Source organism: Trachypithecus francoisi, unplaced genomic scaffold (genome assembly GCF_009764315.1).
Source record: "Trachypithecus francoisi isolate TF-2019V2 unplaced genomic scaffold, Tfra_2.0 Lachesis_group12, whole genome shotgun sequence".
Classification (NCBI taxonomy): Eukaryota; Metazoa; Chordata; class Mammalia; order Primates; family Cercopithecidae; genus Trachypithecus; species Trachypithecus francoisi.
In genome coordinates this window covers 14,266,121-14,288,559 of record NW_022681457.1, presented here as the reverse complement: position 1 = coordinate 14,288,559, position 22,439 = coordinate 14,266,121, and the positions used below count along the sequence as shown (strand labels likewise).

General features: G+C 40.7%; 1 protein-coding gene across 1 annotated transcript; it reads left to right on the top strand.

Moving 5' to 3' along the window:
* The first annotated feature begins 2,891 nt into the window (after nt 1-2,891).
* Nucleotides 2,892-18,704, top strand: ZNF233 (zinc finger protein 233). Its single transcript, XM_033224808.1, is given in 6 exon segments — nt 2,892-2,954; nt 7,547-7,608; nt 9,422-9,548; nt 10,089-10,184; nt 16,288-18,030; nt 18,033-18,704. Coding segments are annotated over 5 exon segments (2,010 nt in total). The 5' UTR covers nt 2,892-2,954; nt 7,547-7,593; the 3' UTR covers nt 18,062-18,704.
* Nucleotides 18,705-22,439: the final 3,735 nt, after the last annotated feature.

Genomic DNA, 22,439 nt, shown 5'->3' with positions numbered 1-22,439 from the left:
ACATTTTCTGGGATAGATCTTACATTAGGGCACAAAACAGGTCTCAATAAAAATAAAAATCATGTATCAACAGAAAGATAAAGTCATATGAAATGTTCTCGGGTCACAAAAAAATGAAACGGGGAAATTAGTAACAAGAAAAACTGGGAAATTCACAAATGTGTGGAAATTAAACAGCACACTCATAAAAACCAGTGGGGATAGAAGTTACAGGGACGTTAGAAAATACTTTGAGATGAAAACAAAACATGATTCAGAATTCCTTTGGTACTAAAATAATAACAAAATTCTGCTGATTGAGCTAAAAAATTTGTAGTAGAAAATATTGAAGACAGTTTCCTACCCACCCTATACACAATACCCACCCCCTATAACTTAAATAAAACAGAACAACTTTCTCCTTTCTAGAGAAAACCACATTGGAAAGAAAGTCTCTGCAAGAAGTCTTGATACATGTGCTTTTACAAGGCTGCTAAATATTACTTTGTTTTGGATTCCACATTGACTTGATCTGTTGATGATCATTCTATTGCATTTATCATCTCAAGAGCAAGCTGAGTGGATATAAAAAAGTATAAGTTGAAATAAGGGAATAAGCATTTTCAAGATATAATTTAGGTGTTTTTTTCCAAATTACAATACAGTTGGCCCTTGAACAACACAAGTTTAAACTGCATGGGTCCACTTACATGTGAAAAAGCTCACAGATAAGCCATGTAGCCTAGAAATATGAAACATTTAAGAAAAATTTAGGTATATCATGAATGCATAAAATATATGTAGATATTAGTCTATTTTATCATTTACTACCATAAAATATATATGAATTTATTATAAAAAGGTAAAACTTATCAAAACTTAAACACACAAACACAGACTGTACATTCACAGTGAAGAGAAATGTAAAATAAAGATGCAATATTAAATCAAAACTGCATAAAGTTAACTGTAGTACATGCTGTACTACTGTAATAATTTAATAGCTATCTCCTGTCACTATTGTGGTGAGCTCATGTGTGTGAAAATCTGCTTAAAATTCCAACTGATGCTAATCATCTCAAAATGAGCAGTTCATCTCTTCAGTAAATTGTATATTACAGTAAAAAGAGATCTCAAGGTTTCCTCTTATTTTTTATTGTGTTTAGTGCAATACCATAAATCTTGAATAATACCATGGGACCTATGTGAACTGCCACTAGTGATGCTGGAAGTGCTCCTAAGATGCATAGAAAAGTCATGACATTATAAAAGTTCGATTGCTTGATATGTACTCTAAATTGAGGTCTGAAGCTGCAGTTGCCTGCCATTTCAGAAAGACAGTTTATTAAACAGATGGTGTAAACTTACAGTATCAATACAGTACAGTACTGTAAATGTATTTTCTCTTCCTCTTGATTTTCTTTTTCTTCTTCTTTTTTTTTTAGATGGAGTCTCGCTCTGTTGCTCAGGCTGGAGTGCAGTGGCACAATATTGGCTCACTGCAACCTCTGCCTCCTGGGTTCAAGCAATTCTCCTGCCTCAGCCTCTGGAGTAGCTGGGATTACAGGCATGTGCCACCAAGCCCAGGTAATTTTTGTATTTTTAGTAGAGATGGGGTTTCACCATGTTGGCCAGGCTGGTCTCAAACTGCTGACCTCGTGATCTGCCCCTCCTTGGCCACTCAAAATGCTAGGATTACAGGCATGAGCCGCTGCACCTGGCTCCTCTTGATTTTCTTAGTAACATTTTCTTTTCTCTGGCTTATTTCATTGTAAGAATACAGTATTTAATACATGGAACATACAAAATATGTTTTAATTGTTTATGCTATCTATAAGGCTTCTGTTTAATAGTAGGCTATTAGCTGTTTTTTTGGGAGTCAAAAGTTATACATGCATTTTTTTTAACTTTTTTAAGGTTAGTCAAGTGAAGCAGTTGGAGTGAAGAAGGAACAAAGAAATCTGGAACTGGTTGTGATCACCATTTGTAACACCACTGCACCCAAACCAGCCTATAGATGCATTTTTGACTGTGTGATGGGGGTGACTGTCCCAATCCCAGAGTTGTTCAAGGGTTGACTGCATTAATTCTTCCAATCCATAAATATGGGATATCTTTCCATTTTTTTGTGTCTTCTTCAATTTCTTTCATCAATGTTTTAGTTATCAACCTGGAGTTCTTTCACTTCCTTGGTTAAGTGTAGTCCTAGGTATCATAATTTTTTTGTAGTGTTTGTAAATGGAATAGTTTCTTGATTTCTTATTTTAGATAGTTCACTGTTAGCATATTTCCGTCACTTCCCTGCCAGCTCCTTTCATTTGCCAAAAATCCCTGTATTTCAAAGTGAGCAATGAAACCCAACTAAAATGAGAAAATTTTGTTGTTCTGTGACCCGATCAAAGGTTACTTTTCCTTCTTGTGAGTCTTTAACATCTTTGAATCACTCATGATAGATATCATTGTCTAGATATATCCAGGCACATGCAAAGAATGCAGTAAGATTTTAAAAAGTTTGAGATTCTCTGTTCACCTTTCTCTCTATACAGCCACATTTACTTCATTTTTTAATTTTCTTTTTTTTTTTTTTGCCTCTCCACTCATTGAAACAGCCACATTTAACTTTCCAGTCACACTTAGTTGTAGTGTCACTTTAGAGAGGAAACAAAGAAAACAGAATAGGGAAGGAACAGAAAAATAAAGGTCAAGCGCTAATAGCCCCTGAGAACAGTTAACTGAATCCACTTACATATTTAAAAATAAATAAATTTTTTAAAGTGGCAAGGTCTGCCTTGCAGAAGATTTTAGGAAGTGCAGTGCGTGAGAACCAGTTAGCTAAGACTACTTCCGTTTGGCGGGGCGGGGCGGTAGCCTGTTTCCTCTCGGGCATTCTGGGAAGTGTAGTGCACGAGCCGTTGCAACCTTGTGCACTTCCGCTGCAGGAGGGCAAAGCAGCCGTCATCAATCCCCTCTGGGAGGTGAGTCAGCGTGGAACCCCTGCATCTACAGCGAGCTTTCCTGGCCTGGGCGTGGGACTCGCAGGTGCCTGCCTTCGCCCTCAGTAAAGAGAAGCCACAGAGGGCGGGGTCGATGTTTTGCTTGCCCTTTGCTTTTTTAGGGCGGTGCATGGGTCTCCAAGTTGGGAATGGCTCCTGGTCGCACGTCTGGTTTGAGGGTGTTCCGGGCGCTCAAGTTCCCTGGTTTTCCCCACCTTCCACACGCTCTGCCGCCTTCTGGCAATATAATCTTGGTATATAATTTCTCCCGTTTCTCCTCTGTAAAGTGAATTTCATAGTAGTACCTATCTGGTAGGAGTTTCGTGAGATTTACGTAAGAGAAATAGATGTAAAAATGCTTAGGACCGATCCTGGCACACATTGAAAAGGTGGCTGGTTGTTGCCAATCTCTTATTTCTTCCTGGATAGGAGAGGCCTTCAGTCTCTGAAAGTTTCTGTGAGCCCGCGGTGGGTTCTGAGCTCCAGGTGCAGCACCACTCACCCTTCTCTGATCCCTGCACTCCGCGGGGCTGTTCCTGGCTTCCTAACGGGGGGAGGGGGGCCTCAATTTTTTCTCCATCTTTTTTATTTTTCCTTCTCCTTCAAGGCATGAGTGTGTCTCACCTCCATGTGGTGTCTGGGGATGTCCACTGTCATTCATCCTGGCCCAGAAACACAGTTTGGGTATCTTCCAACCCCCTTTCCTTCCTTAGCCCTGACTAACCGGAGGGCTGCAGAGAGGAGGGTGTCGACCCCCTGACTCTTCCTAACATTGTCCCAACGTGAGAGGACTTAATATATGCTATTGCTATTTCTGCTCAGTTGGAGAACAGATTTCCTTCACTCATTAGCAATATTATTTTTCCTGCTGGGCAAATGCTCAAATATTTATGGAATAAACGGGAGGTTGGATTAGGCATGTGTTCATGGATGAGTAATAATTGTTAATAAATTGAGTGCCAGGGTCTCTTCTATAGGCTTTATATGCATTAATTAGCTTAATCTTCATAACAATGATAATATTATCATTCCTGTTTTACAGATGACAACACTGATGGGTAAAATATTTATCTTCCCAAAGTAAAACAACAGGAAAGCGCCTGAACTGGCAGAGTGGGTTCTTGACCTTTGTGCCACACTCTCCTTAAGCCCTGAGAAATGTCAGTCCCATGGGGGTGCAGTGGCTCATACCTGTAATCCCAACACTTTGGAAGGCTGAGGCGGGAGGGTGGCTTGAGCCCAGGAGTTCAACACTAGCCTGGGCAACATAGTGAGACTCCACCTCTACAAAAAAATTAAAAAATTAGCTGGATGTGGTGGCGCACACCTGTGGTCCCAGCTACCCGGGAGGCTGAGGTAGGAGGATCACTTGAGCCCAGGAGGCAGAGGTTGCAATGAGCTGAGATCATGCCACTGCACTCCAGCCTGGAAAAGAGAATGAAAAGTCTGTCTCAAAAAAATAAATAAATAAAAAGGAAAAGAAATGGTTTCACAGCTTAGGCAATGACTGGGGGATGCTCAAGAGTAATAATCAAAAAAAATTTTTTTAAGGATTTGCAGGAAAGAACTCTGAGGAGATGACATTTGAGTAAATACCTGACACTGCTATTAAAATAAATAAATAGAGAGGGTTTACATTATCCACAGTCTATGACTGACCCTTTTATGAATGATTTCACTTTTTTTTTTTTTTTTTTTTGAGACTGAGTCTCCTTCTGTCTCCCAGGCTGGAGTGCAGTGGCACGATCTCAGCTCACTGCAACCTCCCACTCCCAGGCTCAAGCGATTCTCGTGCCTCAGCCTCCTGAGTAGCTGGGATTACAGGTGCCTGCCACCATGCCCAGCTAATTTTTATCAGGCTGATCTCGAACTCCTGACCTCAAGTGATCCGCCCACCTCAACCTCCTAAAGTGCTGGGATTACAGGCGTGAGCCACTGCGCCCGGCTTAATGATTTCACTGTTAAGGATGACCTTGATGTTGATTGAGCAAAGCAAATGAAATTAAAAAGCAAGAAGAAATTGACAGATAAAGTTCATCTTCTCCTCCTCCCAATTAGGAATAGCCTCAGAATTTTGTAGCTCAAAGGAATCTTGGAGATCAATTAGTACAATCCTTGTCTGTGTGTCATTCTTTGATTCCGTGTGCATCAAATACTATAGGTGCTTGGGATAAAAAGATGAGTAATTGTTCATTATCTCACAGGCAAAACAGATGCTTGATTTACTAATTATACCCCAAATGCTCCAGCTACTCAGAAGGCTTCCAAGAGGAGGGATTACAAGAGAAGGACAGGGAAGCTGGTCCTCTCTGGAGGCAGAGTGGCAGGAGCAAAGGCACAAGAGGACTTGACAATCTAGGAATGAACAAAGTCTGGAAATTCAGGCCTAGAAAAGTGGCCCTGGTACATATAGTGAGCAGAGCTGAGCCAGGCACTCCAGACCCCATTTGCTTTTTTCTACTAAATGTTGTGAAATGTCAAGTCTTGCAAAATCCTGTTACTGAGCAGAGCAGGAGGGTGCAGGGAAATATAGGACCAGAACAAAGGGAATTGGATGTTAAGAATTGATCTCTCCCTAGCTTTGAGAAGAGAATACATTGCTCTTTTCCCTACTAGAGTGTTTCTACCTGAAGTAGGAGGACCCGTGAACGGGAGTAGCTATCTGAATTGAACGCTATCTTGTATATACTCACTGAAACCTCTTAATAACCCTACGAAGTAGATGCTGTTGTTGTCCTCACTTTATAGGCAAGGAAACAGGCACAAAGGGCTAGTAAGTCAGAAGAGTCAATTAGGATATTAGGTTCCTCATGATCTGGCTCCAGTATCTCTCAGCAGATCATTTTCAGCAGTTCACACCCTCCAACTCCCCTTTCTCTGATCTCTAAGACATGACTCCTTCCATATCTTCATATTTCTGATTAGAGAAGGAGACACAATTAAGAGATAGGCTCTGGACTCGGCTGGATTTAGATGCAGTCTCACCTCACCAGCTCTGTGATCTTGGGTAACTTAATCTCAGTAATCTTCAGCTTCCTCATCTATTAAATGGGAACAACAGTCATCATGTCATCACTTACTGAGAGCTGATACAATGTGCCAGACACTGAACCAAGGCTTTTTCTCCCTATTTAAAAAATTGAGTCATAATTCATGTACCATATAATTCACCCTTTTAAAGTATATAATTTGGTGGCATTTAGTATATTCACAATGTTAGGTTGTACAACCATCACTATTTTCTAATTCAAGAACATCTGTATCACCCACAAAAGAAACCTCCTATTCCCTAGCCATCATTCTTTACTATCTCCTCTCTCAGCCTCTGGCAACTATTAATTTACTTTTTGTCTCTATGGATTAGCCTAGCCAAGACTATTTGATTTGCTCACTTAATCACAAAAGCAACTCTGTAAATTAGAATCTATTATTAAGTACTACAGTATTTTTCATTTAAGTGAGACAGACACTGTCAAACTTCTGTTTAAAATTAAAAAAAAAAAAGCTAGCAGAGACACATTTTAAATTAGTATTTCCTTACAACAGTGAGCATGGGAAAGAGAGATATACCACTGAGACTCCTGGCTACATGAAGAAAATTCATAAATATTTATACCTTTTATAAAACTGAATGCTGCTATCAATTAAATATTACAGGACAACAAAGCAGTAAGTAATGTAGCCAATCAGAATTACAGACTTTTCAGAGGTAAAGGTGAATTTCATAAGATAAAGCATTGTACAGTCTTTGAAATCTGGATGTTATAAAAGACTCTCTTGTTGGAAATGATGGCAAAAGACATTTGCAACAACAATTTTATGATGTGTAATATCTGCTTTTCTGCAACTGCAGGGAAATCATTTATAAGAGTTTCCATCTGTTCACACATTTGACCCTTATAATAATCTTGCAAGAAAGCACTATTTTTCTCATTTGCAGGTGACAGATTTGAGGAATGGGGAGGTTAATGAGCTTAAACAGTTATTAGTAGCCAAGCCAGGATTTGACCCCAGAATCCACTTTTGTAGCCAGTACATTCTGCTGCCTTTCATTTCCCACAGTATCCAGTATGAGAATGATAACCCTGGAAACTACAAAGGGCTCCTATGTCAGGCTTGCTACTTAGAATTGGGCAGGTTGTTCACTGCAGAAGGACCCCTGGCTGAGGGGCTAGTGATATGTGCTGAAGAAAGGGTCATTTTTTTTTTTTTTTTTTGAGACAAAGTTTGGCTTTATTGCCTAGGCTGGAGTACAGTGGCACCATCTTGGCTCACTGCAACCTCCACCTTCCAGGCTCAAGCCATCCTCCCACTTCAGCCTCCAGACTAACTGGGATTACAGGTGTGTCCCACTACACCCGGCTAATTTTTGTATTTTTTTGTAGAGATGGGGTTTCGTCATGTTGCCCAGGCTAGTCTCGAACTCCTGAGGTCAAGCAATCTGCCTGCCTCGGCCTCCCAAAGTGCTGGGATTACAGGTGTGAGCCACCATGCCCGGCCACCTTTTAAAAATTCACCCAGAACTGCCATGTGGGCTACGGCCTATTTCTCATGGCTTCTTTCTCTTTTCCCAGTTCTGCCTTCACAGGACCCTGCCCTTCCCTAGAAGGAGCAGGAGAAAATGACCAAGTTTCAGGTGAGTTGAGTTTTGATTTTTATCTCTTAAAATGACATCTCTTTCCTTCAAAGATTAGACACTTTTTTTTCTTCTCTTCCTTGAGAAATATAAAGGAGGAAAACAGGTATTTGGGATCTGCTAGTTACTTGATTGTCAATTGGTTCAATTTTTTGTTTATGTCTTTAGCTTTTGTTTTGTTTTTAGTTTTGGTAGTTTTATTTTATCTTCTTGATTTCATAAGTAGTAGTGCAAAAATTCATAGATATCAAAAAAAGGGAGAAAACATCCACATTACTACACTGCAATACAAACTGTCTATTTCCTCCATACTATTTTATATGTATTTACATATTATATGTCTTATATGTATACTTATCAGTGTATTTTACAGAACTACAATCACATTCTATATATAATTTTCTTTTTTCAGTTAATGTTATCACTAGAGTTTTGTATGATTTAGTGTTTATATATTTGTCTCAGAAGGGTTTTCATTTTTTGTCTAATTTTTCAGAGGCTACGAACATACATACACAATGTTGTATCTCTAAATGTTATTTCAATTTGCAATACTTTTTCATGGGGCTTTAAAAATGCAATATTTACTTACAAAATTACATATATCTTAAGTGGTCAGGTCAATAACAGTTGTATATCCCACTCTGACAGTTGTATAATTGCATTAGCCCACCACTCAGAACAAAATATAGGACATTTATATTACCCCAAAAAGGTCCCTCCTGTCTCTTTCAAGTCAGTTCCTTACTCCCCAGAGGCATCCTCTGTTATCCCTCACCACCTTTTCACTCTTTCCCCCCGAGGCCCTGAAGTCCATTGTGTCATTCTTATACCTTTGGATCCTCATAGCTTAGCTCCCACTTATGAGTGAGAATGTACGATGTTTGGTTTTCCATTCCTGAGTTACTTCATATAGAATAATAGTCTCCAGTATAATCCAGCTTGCTGCAAATGCCATTAATTCATTCCTTTTTATGGCTGAGAAGTATTCTATCATATATATATATATACACACACACACATACACACACACACACCACAGTTTCTTTTTTTTTTTTTTTTTTGAGATGGAGTCTTGTACTGTCGCCTGGGCTGGAGTGCAGTGGCGTGATCCTAGCTCACTGCAACCTCCGCCTCCCAGGTTCAAGTAATTCTCCTGCCTCAGCCTCCCGAGTAGCTGGGATTGCAGGCACTTGCCACCAATTTTTTGTATTTTTAGTAGAGATGGTTTCACCATGTTGGCCAGGCTGGTCTCGAACTCCTGACCTCATGATTCACCCGCCTCAGTCTCCCAAAGTGCTGGGATTTTACAGGCGTGAGCCACCGCGCCCGGCCACACAGTTTCGTTATCTACTCATTGATTGATGGGCATTTGGGTTGGTTCCACATTTTTGCAATTGCAAATTGTGCTACTATAAACATGCATGTGCAAACACCTTTTTCGGCCTTGGTACTAAATTGACCCAACATTTGTAGGACAATTTCGTAGTATCAGTCAAGTTATAAAATACATATTCCGTGTGATTCAAGATTTACAGTGCTGGGGCATTTACTGTTGGAATACTTACAAATGTCACCAAATTAAATACACAGGGGTTATTTTTTGGTAGCATACACTTCTGATGTGACTGTGGAAAAGTAATCTATGAGACTGGCATGTGGGATGGAGAAAAGGAGGAAGCTACTTAAAGTTGATTTGAGGCCCTCACAATCCAGAACATCTTCCTGCCTGTTCTTTCTACCTGCTTAGTGCTGCCTCTCTCCCAGTAGATATTGGCCATGAGATTGAGATTACATCTGCTTGATGTTGTAGGAGATGGTGACATTCAAGGACGTGGCTGTGGTCTTCACCAGGGAGGAGCTGGGGTTGCTGGACCTTGCCCAGAGAAAGCTGTACCAAGATGTGATGCTGGAGAATTTCAGGAACCTGCTGTCAGTGGGTGAGCACAGGCACCTCAAACTGTGACTGAATGTCAGCCCTCTGGACTGCTCTGCTTTCAATTATTTAAGACTTTGGGATGCTTAAAATGCTTCTCTGAACTTGGGGGTGTGAATTTCCTAATTCCTCAGGGACACCTTGTCTATACCTTGTCTATTTTTCTCAAATTGCTGCTGTGAAATCTTGGTGGGCTTTGAAATCAGTTGGTGAGTTACATTATTATTGTGTTTAATGAAATGAAGTAGAAATATAGCTCATTGTCAGGAACTGCACTCAAGGCAGCAAAAATTGTAAGTAGAAACAGGAAAGAAAATGTGATAAAAGTAGACAATGGATAGGATCAGATTATCTGATCATTTGATTCAGTGATTGACACTTACGTATTTGTGTACCAGATCACAAATTAAAAGGTATTCAGACAATAGCTCATGATCACAATTTTGAAAAATACTACTTAGAGCGCATGAAAATGGTAGTGTTGGAATTAAAATTTTTGACTATAATGCATTCACTTTATATATATGCCATTTCTTTTTCACAGGCTATCACCCCTTCCAACTAGATGTGATACTACAGTTGGGAAGAGAAGACAAGCTTTGGCTGATGGAGACAGAAATCCAAGGAGATGGCTGTTCAGGTGAGAACCATGCAGCTCTGAGTCTTTGCAGGGTACACCCCAGTCCTCTCCTCCTCACCACCTCCTCAGCCACCAGCTTAGCCCAAGCCCTCAGCATTCATCACCCCGGTTTACTGCAGCAGCTTGCACATGACCTTCCTCCTTCTACCTCCCTCCAGTTCATTCTCCACATAGCAGCCAGATCATGTAAGTCAGATCATGTCGCTCCTTGGCTCAAAACCCTTCTGTGACTTCCATCTCACTCATGAATTCCAAAATCTGTATGAGCCTTCAGGATCCTATGTGACCTGGCCACCCACTCTCTGTGAATTTATTTCCTATCCTTTGCCTTTCACTCACTTCTTACCAGTCACACAAGACTGCTGTGTGTTTCTTATGCATGCCCGGTGCGCTTTTGTTTTTTATTTTTTTTAAAGACAGGTCTCATTCTGTGTCCCAGGCTAAAGTGCAGTGGTGCAATCATGGTTCACTGCAGCCTCGACCTCCCGGGCTCAATCTTCTCACCTCAGGCTCCTGAGTAGCTGGGATGGGACACAGGCATATGCCACTAAACCAGGCTAATTAAAAAAAAATACATATATATATATATGTATGTATTTAAGTAGAGATGAGGTCTTACCATGTTACCAGGCTGGTGTCAAACTCCTGAGCTCAAGCCATCCTTCCACCTTAGCCTCCCAAAGTGTTAGGATTACAGGCGTGAGCCACTGTGCCTGGCCTACATGTATTTCTTTCTACCTGAAGCCCTGCTCTTCTGTCTGACTGGGATGTTCTTACCTCATACATCCTCTTGGCTCCCTGCCTACTTCCTTTGTGTTTGGTCAGATGTCATCTTATCACAGAAACATCACAGAAACCTGCTTTGACTACCCTGTTTAAAACACCTATCCTTGGCTGGGTGGGATGGCTCATCCCTGTAATCTCAGCACTTTGGGAAGCCAAGGTGGGAGGATCACTTGAGGCCAGGAGTTTAAGACCAGCCTGGACAACACAGTGAGACCCCACCTCTACAACAAATAAAAAAATTAGCTCGCAGTGAGCTAGAATTGTGCCACTGCACTCTAGCCTGGGTGACAGAACAAGACCCTGTCTGAAAAATAAATAAAATACATAAATAAATACATTTAATTAAATTAAATACCCATCTCTTTATTCCACCTGACTTTGTGATTAGTCGTCAATCACCAGCTGACATATTCATGTATTATATTTTGTTTACTTTTTTATGGTCTCTTTCCCCACTAGAGTGTAACTTCATGAGTGTAAGAATTTTACCTGGGCCGGGCGCGGTGGCTCAAGCCTGTAATCCCAGCACTTTGGGAGGCCGAGACGGGCGGATCACGAGGTCAGGAGATCGAGACCACCCTGGCTAGCACGGTGAAACCCCGTCTCTACTAAAAATACAAAAAAAAAACTAGCCGGGCGAGGTGGCAGCGCCTGTAGTCCCAGCTACTCGGGAGGCTGAGGCAGGAGAATGGCGTGAACCCGGGAGGCGGAGCTTGCAGTGAGCTGAGATCCGGCCACTGCACTCCAGCCTGGGTGACAGAGCGAGACTCCATCTCAAAAAAAAAAAAAAAAAAAAAAGAATTTTACCTGTTTTCTTTACATTTTTCTTTTTCTTTTCTTAGAGATGGGGGTCTGGTTTTTTCACCTAGGCTAGAGTGCAGTGATACAATCATAGCTTGCTGCAGCTCACACTCCTGGATCAGGACTACAGGAGTACACTATTGTACCCAACACTAATTTTACCTGTTTTAAAATTGCTGATCCTTATTGCCTTTAATAGGCTTGGCACATAGTACACGTCCATTCAATATTTGTTGAATGAATGACTGAATGAGTGAATGAATGGGTTAATGGACCGATGTCAGTAATGTCAGTTAATGGATAAATGGATAGGTGTTTTCATTTGAATAGTAGTGAAATGGCTCCCTCACAGCTCTCCCTAACCTGTGGTATCTGCATGACCTTTGGTGACAGTTGCCTTATCCATACACCCAGGGACAACCTCCCTGCTCTGCTTTCACCCCTCTCCTTCTATTCTTTCTCTTCCTTATTTCATTCCCCCTTTTCTTCACTCCTTCATTTATCTTTAATTTGAATATACATCATAAATACCTAAAATATACGAATTAAAGTCATTCCTACTTGACTTTACCCACCAAAACCCAAAACTAAATCAAACAAACAAAAAAGAAAACCCAAAACCCAGGAGAATCTCTCTGCCTATCTGAGAGAGACAGGCCTTGGATTTTGTAAGTAGCTGGGGTAGTAAAATCTTTCCAATCTTCTTAATCTTTTATTTTCTTGTATCTCTATGCTGCATGCAAGTTTATGCATTGCAATCAGGAATGTTGGATGCTGACTTCTTTGACTGCCTCATTTTTAAAAATTTTCTTTTTGTTTTTGACTGCCTCATTTTTGTGCACAAACCTAAACTTGGGAATTATGATCCCAGTTATTGCCATTGTCCTTTTGTTTTTTTTCTTAATAGGTAGCTTCCCAACTTCTTCTTTGCCTCCTTGAGCAAATCTTTACTTTTTTTTTTTTTTTTTTGAGATGGAGTCTTGCTCTGTCGCCAGGCTAGAGTACAGTGGCACAATCTCGGCTTACTGCAACCTCTGCCTCTCAGGTTCAAGCGATTCTCCTACCTCAACCTCCCAAGTAGTGGGGACTATAGATGCATGCCACCACACCTAGCTAATTTTTGTATTTTTAGTAGAGATGGGGTTTCACCATGTTGGCCAGGATGGTCGTAAACTCCTGACCTCAAGTGATCTGCCTGCTTTGGCCTCCCAAAGTGCTGGGATTCCAGGCATAAGCCACCATGCCCAGCCACAAATCTTTCTTTTTTTTTAATTTTTGGCCAAATTTTTATTGAAATATATACAGAAAACTGTACAAATTGTAAGTGTATAGCTCCCTAAATTTTCAGAAAGTAAAATGGCTTGTTTTACAGTTCTTTTTTATTGAGTTAAAATTTACATGTGCACACCTTAAGTGTGCAATTGGATGAGTTTTGACAAAAGGATATAACCATGTAACTCACAGCCCTTGGAAAACTGAACAAATCTGACAGTGTATTTTACCCTCACTGCTCTTTAAACATCAGAATTTTTCAGGGTTTCACACTCTGCCTGTCCATCTAGGTACCCAGCTCCACCTACACAAAATATTCCTGAGGTCTATTTTCACTGGACAGAAGTACAAATTAAAGGGCATCTCCCTCAAGGATCAATAAAACAAAACCTCACAGAGAAGGGTGCTAAGTGGATCTCACTGTCTTTACTTCTCCTGGAGAAAGTTCACAGGCAGGAAATAAAGAGGTGTCATTAAAGGACTATTTCAGCACATAGTTACTCTTCTGATGTATGTTCAGCCTAGTTATAATTTTTATGACACCTATGTTATCAATTATTGTATAACAAATTACTGTAAAACTTAGCACCTTGGCCAGATGTGGTGGCTCACGCCCGTAATCCCAGCACTTTGGGAGGCTGAGGCAGGCAGATCACGATCACCTGAGGTCAGGAGTTCCAGACCAGCCTGGCCAACATGGTGAAACCCCATCTCTACTAAAAATACAAAAAAAAAAAAAAAAATTAGCCAGGTGTGGTGGCGGCTGCCTGTATGGGGAGGCTGAGGCAGGAGAATCACTTGAACCCCGAAGGCAGAGGTTGCATTGAGCTGGTATCATACCATTGCACTCCAGCCTTGGGAACACGAGCGAAACTTCGTCTCAAAACAAAACAAAAACCTTAGCACCTTAAAACAACAAACACTGGTTTACAGTTTCTGTGGGTTAGGCATACACGAGCAGCTTAGCTGAGGGGTTCTCGCTCAGGATCTCAAAAAGCTGTTGTCAAAGTGATGAAGCTGCAGTCCCTGGAAGGCTTGACTGGGACTGAAGGACCTGCTTCCAAGGTGGGCTCGTTCACATGGCTGTGGCAGGAGGCCTCGCTTCCTTGCTAAGTGAGCCGTTCCCTAGGGCTGCTGAAGTGTCCTCAAAACATGACAGCTGGTTTCTCCCAGACCCAGTGATTCAGGAGAGTGGAAGATAGAAGCCACAGTGTTATGACCTAGCATCAGAAGTGACAGATCATCACTTCTGCCATATTCTATTGGTTTCACAGACCAAGCTTGATACAATGTGGGAGGGGAATTCAAAAGGGAGTGGATTCCAATGGGGAGTGATCACTGGGGACCATCTTGTATTAGTCATTTATGTTTATCAGAAAATTCAGTCAAACCAAGTGGCAACAATTTTCAATGCCTTTACTCTCCTATAGGGTGTGTCAGCTATGGGAATATGTTTTCTAATTTTTTTTCATTTATCATGTTCACTAATTGAATATTATATACTTAGAACTTCATTGAAAAGAAGGAGAATTCTCCGAAATCTAGCTCATCAAATGTATATGTTTAAGGACTAAATTAAGGAAATAATGGTACCATCTTATGGGTTCATTCTCAAGACAGAGAAGATATTTTTCTATATTCTCTTCACTTTTGCCAAGGATGTCCCCTCTTCCTCTGAGAGTTCTTGGCATCACTTAATAATCCACTTGTAAATGCTGAAGGAGAGATTTAGGCTTTTCTAACCATTTTGGACTTTTTATCATATACAGATGCAGGTTGTACAATGTAACCATGATTCTGAGGCTCACATATAGCCAGGATTTTGTAGATTTTATACATCCACCATGGAAAAGAGGAGAGGATTTTTAAGTGATTATTCTTATGGACAAGGAGGCAAAGTTACTCTTCTATAATGTCTTTCTAGGACATCTTTTTGTTGCTCTGTATGTGTATTTGACCACATACATAAGTCTTGGTATTGGCCAGGCATGGTGGCTCACACCTGTAATCCCAGCACTTTGGGAGGCCAAGGCAGGCAGATGACTTGAGGTCAGGAGTTCAAGACCAGCCTGGCCAACATGGTGAAACCCTGTCTCTACTAAAAATACAGAAAAATTAACAGGGTGTGGTGGCATGCACTTGTAGTCCCAGCTCCTCCAGAGGCTGAGGCAGGAGAATCACTTGAACCCCAGAGGTGGAGGTTTCAGTAAGCCGAGATCATGCCACCACACTCCAGCCTGGGTGACAGAGTGAGACTCCGTCTCAAAAAAAGAAAAAAACAAACAAAAACAAAACAGTCTTGGTATAGCTCTAAATGAGTCTCATTAACATTTTGTATATAGAAATCAGCCTTTTTTGTTCCCATAGGCATGAAAAAAACCAATGATAGGCCGGGCGCGGTGGCTTGTAATCCCAGCACTTTGGGAGGCCGAGGCGGGCAGATCATGAGGTCAGGAGATCGAGACCATCCTGGCTAACACAGTGAAACCCCATCTCTACTAAAAATACAAAAAAAAGAGCTGGGCGTGGTGGCGGTTACGTGTAGTCCCAGCTACTCGGGAGGCCGAGGCAGGAGAACGGCGTGAACCCAGGAGGCAGAGCTTGCAGTGAGCTGAGATCACACCATTGCACTCCAGCCTGGGCGACAGAGCATGACTCCGTCTCAAAAAAACAAACAAACAAACAAAAAAAACAAAAACAAAACAGTCTTGGTATAGCTCTAAATGAGTCTCATTAACATTTTGTATATAGAAATCAGCCTTTTTTGTTCCCATAGGCATGAAAAAAACCAATGATAGGCCGGGCGCAGTGGCTTGTAATCCCAGCACTTTGGGAGGCCGAGGCGGGCAGATCATGAGGTCAGGAGATCGAGACCATCCTGGCTAACACAGTGAAACCCCATCTCTACTAAAAATACAAAAAAAAGAGCTGGGCGTGGTGGCGGTTACGTGTAGTCCCAGCTACTCAGGAGGCCGAGGCAGGAGAATGGCGTGAACCCAGGAGGCAGAGCTTGCAGTGAGCTGAGATCACACCATTGCACTCCAGCCTGGGCGACAGAGCATGACTCCGTCTCAAAAAAAACAAACAAACAAACAAACAAAAAAACCCAATGATAAAGTCAAGCTGAATTCTCCACTGGTTTATTAAGGTTTCCCAATGTGGTCAACCTGTGAAATGTTTTTTATTTCTGAACAAATATTCACTTGTCTTCATTTTCATTTCTGAGTTCTCTTTATCATTCCAGGACACAGGAATCAAAATGAGATAGATACCCCTCAAGAAGTAAGATTAAGATTCCTTTCATATGAAGAACTTATATGCTGGCAAATATGGGAACAATTTACAAGTAAATTAACCAGTAATCAAGACTTCATAATAAATCTTCAAGGCCAGAGGTCCAAGTTGCTAAAACAAGGTGATTCCCCCTGTCAGGTGTGGACAGGAGAATCTATTCAGGTCTCTGAAGATGAGAACTATAAAATAAAGGGGCAAGGGGAGAGTTCAAATAGCATCAAAAATCAAGAACTTCCAATGAGGACCACCTGGGATTTCTGGAGGAAAATGTATCTGAGAGAACCACAGAATTATCAGAGTAGGTGTCAGCAAATTGATGTAAAAAATAATCTCTGTAAATGTGATCACTGTGTTAGGCAAAGGATTACTTATCAACATGATGGTCATGGAGTACACAAAAGAGAGAAAGCTTTTAACCACAGTAATTGTGGAAAAGACTGTGTGAAGGAATCATCCCAGCATAGCATAATCCAATCAGGAGAGCAAACCTCTAATGAGAATGGAAAAGGCTTCAGTGTTGGCTCTAATCTTGAACTTCACCAGCAACTACACTTAGAAGACAAGCCTCATGTACGTGTCGAGTATGGGAAGGGCATAGGTTACAGCTCAGGGCTTCCCAGGCATCAATGTGTCCACATAGGAGAAAAATGCTATCAGAATGGTGACAGTGGTGAGGGCTTCAGTCAGGGCTCACATATGCAACCTCATCAGAGAGTCAGCACAGGAGAGAACCTCTACAGATGTCAAGTATGTGCCCAGAGCTTCAACCAGAACTCCTGTCTTCCCTCTCATGAGCTTACTCACCCAGGAGAGAAGTTGTGTACATGTGGCAGGTGTGGGAAGGGCTTCCATCATAGCTTAGATTTTGACATTCACTGTGTAGATAGTGCTGGAGAGAGAGCCTGTAAGTGTGATGTATATGATAAAGGCTTCAGTCAGACATCACAACTTCAAGCCCATCAGAGAGGTCACTCTAGAGAGAAGACATACAAATGGGAAGTGAGTGACAGGATATTTAATAGGAATTCTGGTCTTTATCAGAGAGTTTACACTGGAGAGAAACCATATAAATGTGAGGTATGTGATAAGGGCTTCAGTAAGGCCTCAAATCTTCAAGCCCATCAGAGAATCCACACTGGAGAGAAACCCTACAAATGTGATGTGTGTGATAAGAACTTCAGCCGTAATTCCCACCTTCAGGCCCATCAGAGAGTCCATACAGGAGAGAAACCCTACAAATGTGACACATGTGGGAAGGACTTCAGTCAGATCTCTCACCTACAGGCCCATCAGAGAGTTCACACAGGAGAGAAGCCATACAAATGTGAGACATGTGGGAAGGGCTTTAGTCAGAGTTCGCATCTCCAGGACCATCAGCGAGTCCATACTAGAGAGAAACCCTACAAATGTGATGTGTGTGGGAAAGGCTTCAGTTGGAGTTCACATCTTCAAGCCCATCAGAGAGTCCACACAGGAGAGAAACCATACAAATGTGAAGAATGTGGGAAAGGCTTCATCTGGAACTCATATCTTCACGTTCATCAGAGGATCCACACGGGAGAGAAACCCTATAAATGTGGCATGTGTGGTAAGAGCTTCAGTCAGACCTCACATCTTCAAGCCCATCAGAGAGTCCATACTGGAGAGAAACCCTACAAATGTTTTGTGTGTGGTAAGGGCTTTAGTAAGAGTTCATGTCTTCAGATTCATCAGAGAGTCCATGATGGTGATAAATCCATTAATCATGATGAGTGTGATAGAGGTGCTCTTCAAGACTTAGACTTCTCATTTTCCTAGAAAATCCGCACTACAGAAAATATTTATAAAGTCATGTTTTAAGAATTCATGAGTGAGCTGAGTTTTTATACTCATCTGAATTCCATTGAAGAAAATTTATTTTTTTGTATATGACCAGTTTCAAGCAGATCTCAAAATGTCACAGTTGTCAAGAGAACACAAAACAGAGAAACCTTATAAAGAACGATACAATACATTTCAATCAGAACCTTCACATTCAATAAGCAATATGCAGGAGTGAAGACTTCAAAATGATAAGTAAGGTCAGAACTTTAGCAAAAGTATAATGAGGGACATGACAAAATCTGTGTCCACTAGAATCTAAGCTCCATGCAGGAACATTGTTTGCTGCTGTATGATCGTGACCTTGAACCAGTACCCAACAAATAGTGGATTCCCTGGAATTGTTTAACTTGATAGGAAAAATCTATCATATATAGGACATATATTTGAACATTTTAGTGAGCTCAGCCCCAATTCGTCATTATAATTGTACTGGGAAAAGGATTCTTGCAAGAAGCCTTAAAATAAATTCAAGAAAATGACATTTAATTAAAAAACAGAAAACCATGCAGCCTACAATTTGAGTAATATTTTAGCAGTTGGCTTCTGTCCTCAGTTCAGCTTCATTTTTCAAGCAGTAACAGGCCAAAATTTCTATCTGATCATTTAAGACTTTTTCCATACAGTGTACAGCTGTGCTGTGTTTCTTTGGTGGGGGCTTTTGCTGTCTTTCTTTCTGGGAGCTTTTGTGATAGAAACAGACTGAATGAGGAAAAAAATCCCAACTGGTTTTTAGTTCCATAAAGCTTCATGAGAAAGGTTTTGCAAAAAAGGGGAACATCATATGGCATGCATTTTAGATGTTAGACTAACCTGTTAAGGACACAGCATTTTGGACAACACCCCACACTTCTCAGACATCATTACACGTTATGCAGTGTGTGATGATCAAATCATAGTAATTGGATGAAGGGTTTACTCAGGTGTATATTTAGTGGAGGTGGGAGAAAGTTTCCCACTGGTTTTTTTTGTCCTGAACCTTACCTTCCAGGACAATGAGTACTTAAGTTCCATGATATCTTGTTTCATGCTACCATCAGAAATACAGGGCCAATAAATGAAAAAGAAAAAATAAATAAAAAAGATAAAAACAAAAAAAGAAATACAGGGCCATAATGCTCTGTCACCACCAGATTACTAGGGTGGGCTGCTGGAGCTCATGGTGGTTTAAATCAAGATGTTTTCAATTGTGAGAAATAGAAAATCACACTCCAACTAGCTGGAACAAAATTTATTGGCATGCATAATTAAAAAGAAGAGGCTGGGCACGGTAGCTTATGCCTGTAATCCCAGCGCTTTGGGAGGCTGAGGCGGGTGGATCACGAGGTCAGGAGTTCGAGACTAGCCTGATCAACATGGTGAAACCCTGTCTCTACTAAAAATACAAAAATTAGTCGAGTGTGATGGCAGGTGCCTGTAATCCCAGCTACTCAAGAGTCTGAGGCAGGAGAATCGCTTGAACCCGGGAGGCGGAGGTTGCCATGAGCCGAGATGGCACCATTGCACTCCAGCCCAGGGGCCCGGTGTGAGACTCCATCTCAAACAAAACAAAACAAACAACAAAAAGAATACAGGTAGGACAGGACTAGGTCTGGTTGAAATAGGGCTCTGGGTCAATTCTGTGATTCCCTCACCTCTGCCCTTCTGGTTGAGTTGATTCCCATATCTGTTCATTTCAACCTACTGAGGAAATTTACTTGAAGAATAGATGCTCAGTTAACATTCTCATATCATACTCCCTTTTCTGTGCACTTCTAAAGCAGCTATTTTATGAACCTCTTTTTGCTCTTAGTCATGTAGAGACTTTTCATTTTCCTAAATATATCATATCTAAACAAATATTCATAGAGGTACTGTGGGTTATGGTTTGCCATTTGAACCATGCATCAACCTTCTGGAGAATCTTTTAAAGTATATACATTTTTCCAGAGTAAAATTAATTTTTTTCTAAAAATAAACACTTGAAATAGTTTTTATTAATATATTAATAGTTGTATATATTTATGGGATGCATTGATATTTTGATTTGTGCACATACAATGTGTAATGATCAGATCATGGTAATTGGCATAACCATCACCTCAAACATTTATCATTTCTTTGTGATGGGAACATTCTAAATCTTCTATTTATTTTGAAATATACAATAAATTATTGTTAACTGTAGTTGCCCTACTGTGTTATTGAGAAGATAGAATAAATAAGTTCTAGTGTTACTGACACTGTTCTATCTAATCATATTTTTGTACCCATTAACCAACCTCTCCATCTTTCCCTCACCCCTGTCCATCCCAACCTCTGATAACCACCATTCTAAATCACTTCCTCCTTGGGATCAATATTTTTAGTTCCCATATAGGAATGAGAATATGCAAAATGTGTCTTTCTATGCCTGGATGATTCCACTTAACATAATATCCTCTGGTTCCATCCATGTTGCTACAAATGACGGGAGAAAGAAATGTGGTATATACACACACAATGAAATATTGTCCAGCCATTAAAATAATAGAATCCTGTCATTTGTGGCAAGAGATTGTCTGGTTTTTGTAATTTTTTTTTTTTTTTGAGACAGGTCTCAGTTGACCAGGCTGGAGTGCAGTGGTGCAATCCTAGTTCACTATAGTCCCAACCTGCCGGACTCAACCAATCCACCTCAGCTTCCTGAGTACCAGGGACTACAGGCATGCACCAACATGCCCAGCCAATTTTTTTTGTAAAGACGCTCTCACCATGTTGCCCAGATTAGTCTGAAACTCCTGAGCTCAAGTGAGTCTCCTGCCTTGGCCTCTCAAAGTGCTGGGATTACAGGCATGAGCCACTGCGCTTGGCCTGAATAAAGAATTTTACCTATATATACTTGGTCTAAAGAGAAAAAGACCTGCAAACAAATCATGAACACTAAGTTTGTTATGTGCATTCATGTTATTTGGCAACTGCAAAACTACTTGCCATGTACTGGAGAACTGAATAGATGAGTAAACATACTGATGATGCTGGAGGCCAATTTCTGACTCTTAGAGAAAGAAGTAAATTTGGAATGGGAAAATACCTTAGCAAGAATCCTGCAATACTTATTTAAAATGAGAGAGATCACTATTTTGCACAGACACACACACACACGACTATTATCCCAATAATGATTAGTATGCACAGCACCCAGATCTTGGTTTCTAAGTATCATTCCCCACTAAAAGCAATCAGAGCTCTACAGAATCTGTGGCTGGGACAGGGAATATACAAGATAAACCTAATATATTATTGTACCAGAAAACAAAGGTTCATATGGACGACAGACAGGTAGAGAGATATGGGGGTAGGGGAAGAAAAAGCTCTTCTAACAAACAGTAGGATGCCAATTCCTAAAAATAGAAGGAACGACGGAGTCAGAAAGTCATCATTTTGCAGTCATCACAGTAATAATTGATTCAGACAAGAATCATCAATGAACACTAAAACCAGTGGGTGAAAGATGAGATCTTCCACACAAATTGCTCAAAGATCTTCCCGCAAATTGCTTATCAATTTCAAAGCCAAAATAGCCATTTTTTAGTGGAAAAACCTGGGAGACACCAGTTTATACAAGTTATCAATGCTAACACCAACAAAACGCATCATGTGTTTCCTGTTGTGATGCACTGAGAAGTATGCATTATTCATGCAATACTCAATCTACAAACATTTAACTTGAATCTAATCATGAGGACTCAAACTAAAATTTAGGGTTGTTCTACAAAATAGCTTGTTGTCTTCAAAAAGGCTCATTTCATGAAAGAAAAAATGGCTATGGAACTGATCTAGGTTAAAAACTAAAGAAACATGACAATGAAATGCAGGGCATGACACATTTTAGATTGGACCCTGAAATACAAAATGCTATAAACATTATAGGACGACTGTGGAAATTGAATAAATTCTGTAGGTTAGGAAACATTACTGTATCAACCTACAATGGTCTTAAAATATGTTTACAGATTATTTTCCTACCCCCTTGATTGTGGATAGGCTTTTCACTGTCTCAACGAACTGAGGCAGAAGTGATGTTGGAACTTCCAACGCTAGATAAGAAAACGCCATAGTACTTGCGCTGGCTTTTATTTGGATACTAGCTTTGAGCCACCATGTAACGTCCAGTTTCTGTGAAGTCACCATGCTGAAGAGGTCACATGCCTGAGGAACCAAAGCTGTGTCGTTCTCTCAGTTCAGGCAGTAGACATGGAAATGAACAGGTTTAACTGCAAT